This window comes from Limulus polyphemus, unplaced genomic scaffold (genome assembly GCF_000517525.1).
Source record: "Limulus polyphemus unplaced genomic scaffold, Limulus_polyphemus-2.1.2 Scaffold667, whole genome shotgun sequence".
Lineage (NCBI taxonomy): Eukaryota > Metazoa > Arthropoda > Merostomata > Xiphosura > Limulidae > Limulus > Limulus polyphemus.
Window position 1 is genome coordinate 296,717 of NW_013666277.1, and position 8,338 is coordinate 305,054.

General features: G+C 30.9%; 1 protein-coding gene across 1 annotated transcript in view; it reads right to left on the bottom strand.

Moving 5' to 3' along the window:
• The window catches only part of LOC106459839 (dehydrogenase/reductase SDR family member 7B-like), a 13,318-nt gene extending 7,061 nt beyond the window's left edge, over window positions 1-6,257 (bottom strand). The window contains exons 1-3 of the mRNA XM_013919504.2: window positions 6,179-6,257; window positions 2,339-2,525; window positions 360-463 (exon numbers count right to left, since the gene is read on the bottom strand). Of these exons, the coding sequence (XP_013774958.1) occupies window positions 360-463; window positions 2,339-2,525; window positions 6,179-6,202 (315 nt within the window). The 5' untranslated portion in view covers window positions 6,203-6,257. The remainder of the gene's footprint in view (window positions 1-359; window positions 464-2,338; window positions 2,526-6,178) is intronic.
• Window positions 6,258-8,338: the final 2,081 nt, after the last annotated feature.

Here is an 8,338-nt window from a genome sequence, read left to right on the forward strand (position 1 = left end):
CAAATGATGACAAAACCTTGTCGAAACGTTGTACATTTGCTGTTATGTTAAACTTATATTAAAGTTTTTCTTCATTACCCATTCAAGCCGTCTCCAAGCATTATAGTTATGTGTATTGAACATCTTTAGTAACAAACCAACATTTGTTTGACCACATTTATAAAATCATATTCTACATTTAAACAGACATCTCAACCATCAAGAGGGTTTCTAGACCTCAAGTGTTTCAGTGGGAAACAGCAATTATTGCCTAAGATTTAGCAAGATTTCACTGGAAGTCTATTATCTACCTATGTAGAAGCACAAGCATACAGTATAAAACAAAAACAAGACATGCAAAGGAGATAATGCACACACACCGTCTTTGAGTGTATGAGGTCCTTTTTTACTCTCTCAAGTTCTTCTTTACGTCTAGATGCTAGGATCACTTTACAACCAGCTTTGAAACATGCATGACAAAGAGCTGAAAAAAAACAAACAACAAAAATGATTACTTGTGTAATACCTTTCATACTTATGTTCACTGTAAAAGTTGGAGTAATTTCAAAGAGCTTTACATTTTTACCCAAAAACACATTAATTTAGTTTCAAACAAGCTCCTTTTATCAAGATCTTCATGTTTTTTTATTATTTTTTGCCAAATTGGCCAAGAATCACTAACCACTTTCTTTCACAACAGGATTCAAGGAGACTTACTTATTAAAACTAACAAGTTCCAACTCACATTTTTTGAACTGAAAAACTGATGTTTTCCAGCTCTAACATTGCTTGTATTAAACAGTTTCTAACTTATAACATCTACAGGCTAGATTATTTGTATATCAAAACCATGCCTAATCAATTCAATGCAACAATTTGTTTAAGTGATTAGAAATTCAGTGCGTATCTGCATGACAAATTTCAACTGTCTTTAGGTAAATTAAAATGTATTAATCTTCTGTTTAAGCATAAGAGCATGGTACAACTTTGAAATTACAAACTTGTGTTAATAGAAGCCTAAAAATAAAGTTAAAATGTTATTTCTACAGAGAGGCAATAATTTTGTTTTAATGACCATATCAATCCAGTAACAAAACAAACCCCTTAAGGATTCAACAGATTTATACGTGTAACTTTGACAACAGTATTCCTTATTACAGTTAAATGATTTATCTTGCTACATCAGTCTGAAGATATAAATATCCATTGGTGTTAGAAAAAATTATATAAATTTTGTCAATTTTCTAATACTCAGTTTGTTCAATAGCAATTGGCATTAGGAAAACTACACGAACTTTGGTTTTCTAATATTCAGCTTGTTCAATAAAGTGTTGAGTATGTTATACATGTACACACATGTAAATAAACACACGTGCATATATTTCTTCAAATATACTCTCAAAAGAATTCAATGAAAGCTGTTTTAATAAACACATTATTTGGCAATGCCTGAAAAATAAAATGCTAATATGCAAGGCAACTTTTTTTGACAATGTTTCTAATCAGCGTTTGTTCAACTTTGACTACCAGTATTATAAGTTATTAGTTATATCTGTCTGCACAGAGTCGAACAAGAGCTATCTATTCTAGACATTCCTAATTTTGAGCTAATAAACTAGAGGGAAAGGATTTCATCAACAGCACACAAGTACAACTCTGAGGCTACTTTAATCAAGTAATCAGATTATCTGTCACTCTTATAATGCATCCTCAACAAACAAACCTAATGGTGACATCATTTCAATTACTCGGACAGCTGGAATAATCGAAAACACTAGTTTCAATTAGTTTATTATTTTCATGGCAATCACTTTAATCATGGTTTCAATTACTTTGTAACTGGAATAATCGAAAGTAGTAATAATTGGAAATGCTAGTCGATTATTTATTTTTGTGACATTAATTGATTTAATTGTAATTTTTTTAATCTGTTAGTTAACATGAAACTAATAGATGTAACTAATGTTCATAGGTAATCGATTAATCTAATTAATCAAGAAGCACTACAGGACATGCACAGTCCACATAGTAATATATTAAAACTTCAATGGAATTATTTGTATCAAGCTGAAATATATAATCTAACGGAGTTATTGATGTAACATCACAAAATTCTTTGTTTTGACCACTTAGAGCTTTTCTTTGTAACGAACATGATTAGAATACAAGACTTTGCTCAAAAACTAGTAAAATACAACCTTGAAAACTTGAGCTCAATATTTTAACACCTAATAGCATCTCTATAAACAAAACTATTTCTGGGCATTATTATTATTAACACTGACATCACCAACTAGGCAAGTTTTACAATTTAGGAAGTAACTAAGATATTTTTTATCTTTATTATTATTAAAGTTACCTTCTCCAAGACCTGAACTTGCTCCTGTAATTAACACGACTTTGTCATGTAAAGATTGATCACGATGAACTTTATTTCTGAAATGGGAATTGTACAGCTGATATACTAGCCATGGAAAAAGAAAAGGCAAGCAAAGACCTCCTGCTATTAGTCGAAACCAATATTTCAAACTCGAAAACATTGTGTCCTGTCGAAAAAAAAAGGAAGCCATTATGTTGTTAGATGTATCATTCACTTTAAATATCATCAAAAACATTCACAGATAAATGAATTGAATGTTAAAAATAATGTAACTTCTGCAAGGTCTTTTCAACATCTAATCAATATTTAATTGTATAAAAATTTTTAGTAAATGAACTAACTAGAGAATAATGTTCACACAAGTGTGAAAAATAACCATCAACATGGAGAATTTTGAAGGAATTCTATGCAGATTAAAAACTACAACTACATGTTAACTGATTAAATCAATATTAATAATTATTTGTAACACAGTTGGAAGTTTATAAGAATGTTACTCTATATACAAAGGGACTTTTTATCAAACAATCCTTATATTTACCAACATTTTAAACAGAATGCAAATACGTACCATATATATATTATAGACATACCAAAAGTCTACATAATTTATTTCACAAATAATATTTCAGCACTTTACTTTTTTTATTACTTCTCATTCTTTCTAGCTCATTGCATAAGGATTAAAGGTAAAAGTTCCTAATGTTCCCTGTCTAAATGATTTTGTTACTTTTTGAATTCTCATGCGAGTACAGATTTCTGCTTTTAATTTGTATAACAAGTTATTCTTCATTATGAAACTGTAGCAACATAAATTTGAAAATACACAGTACAAAGGTTAATCACACTTCTTTTTTTTTCCTATACAGCAATTTTAATAATTTATTTGTATTTTATATGTTTTGTTGAAGATGTTTGTTTGTGTGCAAAATTATGTTGGTTTTTATCTCCATGAATAACCAAGATCCAAGGTAGTTTTATACAGAGGACTTTTCCTATCTGCACCACTATCTATAATGATAATAGTAAAATACACAATGGTTTCCCACTGTGTTTTATTTCTTCCATAGTAATCTCCGTTTCTTTAGGAATTGTGTTAACAATTTAAGTAGATAATCTCATGGTTTATTGTGAGCTATTGTCAACATAAACTATATATTACTAGCAGAGTTTGGAGTAATGTGTTAGTTAAGTAACTTGTTTATTTAATATTACTTTTGTCAATAATGACGTATTATAAATTGTTAGATTTTTTAACTAGAGTAATAATATTACAGTTACTTTCTGAAAAAACAACTTTTGTTTCACTACCTTCTCACTGTTGTAAGCTATATTATTACTCTTTTTTAATCCAAAGTAACTTTCAGTTTCTAAATTCTAAGCAAACAAAGTATCTAAATGATGTGTGAAATATGAGTTTCTATCTCAGAAATCGGCTTTACTGGAACCGAGGTGTTAGTTTTGTTTTTATATGACTAATTGAAAGTGTGTGCACTGTGCAATGAGACTGACATACATTTAACAATTTAATTTCCAGATACATACATAAAAAATGTAATGAATAGTCACAACTGTTTTGCAGGAAAACACTAAAAAAATAAATATAACTAGCAATATAATGTGATACTTTTTTATTAACTAATATGTAAGGACATGATTACTTTTTTCCTGAAGAAATGAGTAACGAGTTTGTTTTTTCAGTAATGTCTATTGGTGAAATGATTTAAAATTTTTTTTGCGACTCTTTTGGCACAGTATAGAAAATCATATGGCAACAATACTGACGGTCAAAACACACATATAGCTTTGTTTAAGAGATGTTTCAGGCACAGTATTCGCAATTAAACAGAGGTAAAAATAGGTGCCAGGTGTAAATCCTACAGGACAATCAGGTTCATGTTAGTACACACAAAACTAAAAGATGAAAGGAAACCATGAAAAGGACATTATGAAATCCCTTGTTCCTGCATTGGGATGTAACAACAAAATAACACTGAAACAATACAAGACTAATACAAACACAAAATTCTAACACTGCAAAATAAGATTTTTTTATAGCAAATACTATCAACTGTGACAATTACATGCTCAACGACATTGACGAGTTTTGGAAAATTAAAAAGATCAATGAGATTTTCTAATTAATTATATTAAAGTTTTCACTCAACAGAGTTGCAGGTTTAGAGGTTAGCAATCTACTAATGTCACTGATCAACAATGCAAGGACATGTATAGATCTGACTCAAAACCACTTAATATATTAATGAAATTTCAGTACTTTCAACAAACCAAACCCTGCATCAATATCCTTACCAAATACCTTATAAAACCAAGTGCAACTAATTTTGGGTGTTATTGTCAATCAGTCTCTTAGGCAGTGTGCTGTTTTCAATGGAAAAGCAAATAGGACTTTATATTTACAGGAATACCGAGTACAGGTCAAATGATGTTATTGTTTCTTTATATAGATATCTCTGGATAGACCTCATTTGGAATATTGTACTAATTACTGGTTTCCTTACCTTAAGAAGGATATTGAGTTGTTAGAAAAAATTCAAAGGAGGCTACTAGGATAATTTACGGAATGGATGGCTTGGAATATAAGGATAATTTACTTCCTTAAAATTAGATTTTCTTGAAAAAAATAAGGGTTATAGGAGATTTACCTAAGTGTTCCAAATTATAAATGGAATAGAGAGGACTAATGCATCATATTTTTTGTGTTTGATGAGTGATATAATTTAAGATCTGGCAGGGTATAAGATGTCAGCAAATTAGGCAATTTTATATTTTGAACAGGGTAGTCACCCTTTGGAACATATATTCTTCATCTGTGGTAGACATACAGGACTGGGAGTTCAAAAAGAAGACTTGATGAATACTTAAAAAATTTGTGGCCAGATATAGCCAGATGGATGTTCGATAAAATGAATGGGACAGCACAGTGAGCTAAGAGACACTTTGTTGTATCGTAATTTCAATATAGCCATTCATAATCTATGTACCTATTCAATATGTTTAAATGGATTTAGGTTGTTACAACAGTGCATGCCAAATCATCAGCCAAACCATCCTGTAATTTTGTAAATCTTACAGAGAAATAATTGTATTATAGATTGGTTTGTTTTGTGTTGAATATTGGGCAAAGGTGCATGGAGAGGGAAGGCAGATAGCCAACACCATTCACCAACAACTCTTGAGCTACTCTTTTACCAATGAAGAGTGTGGTTGACCATCACTATATAACACCCACACAGCTGAAATGGCAAGTATATTTGGTGAGGGATTCAAACCTGTGACCTGCAGATTGCAAGTTAAGCACCCTAACCACCAGGCAATGCCAGGCCTATTTTATTATACTATAGAAAGCTTCTGATACAGAATTTCAAAATGTGTAACTTTTGGCCTTAATATTAAAGTTTACACTTTAATCCGAGTTAACAACAAGGAGTACTCAACAGATAATCCAATTTCAATCTTTCTGATGATCAGCTGTTTTGTACTTGTAAACTTAAACAAAAACTTTTAATAAATTAAAAATAAAAAGTATACTTCCATTTAATTTTGAATTAGAGTACCTACGAGAAATGAGTACATGTTGTATCTAGTAATTAATCCCCATACTACTAGTAGTAGTAAATCAGTATCACTATCTCACGTTACTCTGACTCAGAGTTTCACTTGTTTTATAAAATTACATTACACAGCTATTTAGAGCTATAAATTGTATTTTATGGCTTGTTTTTCTTGACATTAATAAATAAAAAATATAACTATATTTTTTGTAAACAAAAAAATTGTTATATAACGTTTCCCTACTTCGTTAAAATCGTGGTCTTCCATGAAAACTTACGCCTTCCGGTCGGTTATCTACAAAACAAGAAATTTAAGCAGCTACGACAGTTCTCTTTTGTGTCACATGGAGGCGTCATGTAACTCCTCCCAAATCTAAAAATCTAATTTCTTGTTACGCAAATAAATGCACGATTTTAATTATTTACAATTATTTCTGAGGCGAACATCGAGTATGAAAATGGAAATGTTAAAAGTAAATTAATGTCCGGTTACGTTAATAAAGTACAAATTTAAAACATCCCGTGTTGATTAGTTAAAATTAAGCATTAATTATGCGATTTTTTGGGGCGAATGAAATATAAATAATGAAGTTTACAAACAAATTATTTTCAATTATTGTTTTAGTGTCCTTTTCTCGTTATTAAGATTGTGGTGAATCAACAAATAGGATAAACTCTTCACATTTTATTTGTTCTGAGATTTTCATAATTTCGGCAAATAAGTCCACAAACAGAAATGGGTTATTAATGTTATATTGTCTTTTGTTACAAATATCTGTCAGTAATATTATGAAGATTTGTAAAATAAATAATGTTTGCTGCTAATATAAACGACAGTAATTGCTGTAAAACCACACGCTCTCTCGTAATGTTGATTGTTGTAGGCCTAAGTAACTTTAGAAAGGATGCTTGGGTAATGTGAAAAATAAACTTATTTATACAACTTTAGGGTTGTACCAAGTGTAGTACGCCCGCACAGAGTGCCGAACGATAGGGGGCACGAGTTTACATCTTTGAAAGCAATGATAGATTAGATATTTTGAGGAGGAGCGTAGAATTTATATCTCGCACAGCGCGTTATGAACGATCAAAACGGCCCCTTACAACTTCACAGTTGATTGATCAAGTACCAGAAAACAAAACACTAATAAAAACACTCTCTGACTGATTAAATTCAGTTATGCTTTTGATTACCCTGCAAACTTCTTAGCTTATTAATTGGCTAACCCGCATTTATATCTGATAATTGTTCAAGAAATTTCGCAAAAACTCTCGTTCAGTTATATTTCTGAATATTCTTGGACGAACTTGATCTTAACGTGAAGCTCCCTCTTGCTAACACCTAAATTACAAAATTGAAAATATAGCTTATAACACTGTCCTTTCCTAGATGTAAAGTCCCTTGAACAATCTTAATACAGAAATAAAACACTACACTAAGCATTTCATTCACCGAGTCTTTTTTGTGGTTTTTCTTCTGAGACCTATAGTATATATATGGGATGATGATCCTCTGGGAGTAGCTCATTATTAATGTTGTAATCTTTCTCTCTATATATATTCAATTATATTTATTTGTGATTTTAATTATTATTTGAATAGCACGCTTAAGTCTTATAACTTTATTGTTAAATTCCTGTCTCTTTTCTTTTAATTTCCTGTCAAATTATTCTCATTTTCTACTCCTTTTGCTTTTTACATGCTGAATACTACACTTTGAGATTTTTACTATTCACTCTATCAACTTGTATTTATAATAGACGTCTTACTTCTAAATATTTGTTGAAGCAGTGACGTAGAAAGAAGGGGACCGGGAACACTTTTCAATCTTTCCCAGTAAAAATACACCAGTACAAGGAAAATTATTATCAGGCAAAACAGGAGAATGCACAAAATTTAATCCAGAACCTAAGAGTTTCCAAGTCTCTAAGGTGAGCCATGGATCCCGGGCGCAATGACAGAGACCTATGGCGCACACGCTTCGCTCGGTCAAATAAACATTAGACCCCCCACCCCACTATTAATTTGCCTCCTACATCCCTGCGAAGTTACTAGATGTTTATGATGTCATCTAGAACATTCTAGGTATATAGGATTACTTTAACGTCATGTATTTTTTATCTATCATCTTAATTAAAACATTTAAAATATAGTTTACAACAATATATATTGTGGGAAAATTACCATAACCCCACGAGCCAATATTTCGGATCTTGTAATTACGATATTTCGCCATGTTTTTGCCTTGAATATCAAAAAGGCTGGTCCATTGAATGCTAATGGTAATTCTGTTACTATTTTTTCACATTTGTTTATTTAATAAAACAACATTCTGTTACGTCTCCGTTTGTTAATTAACTTTCCGTAACTTCGTTCCGACGAAACTTTAGCGACACAAGTCCTT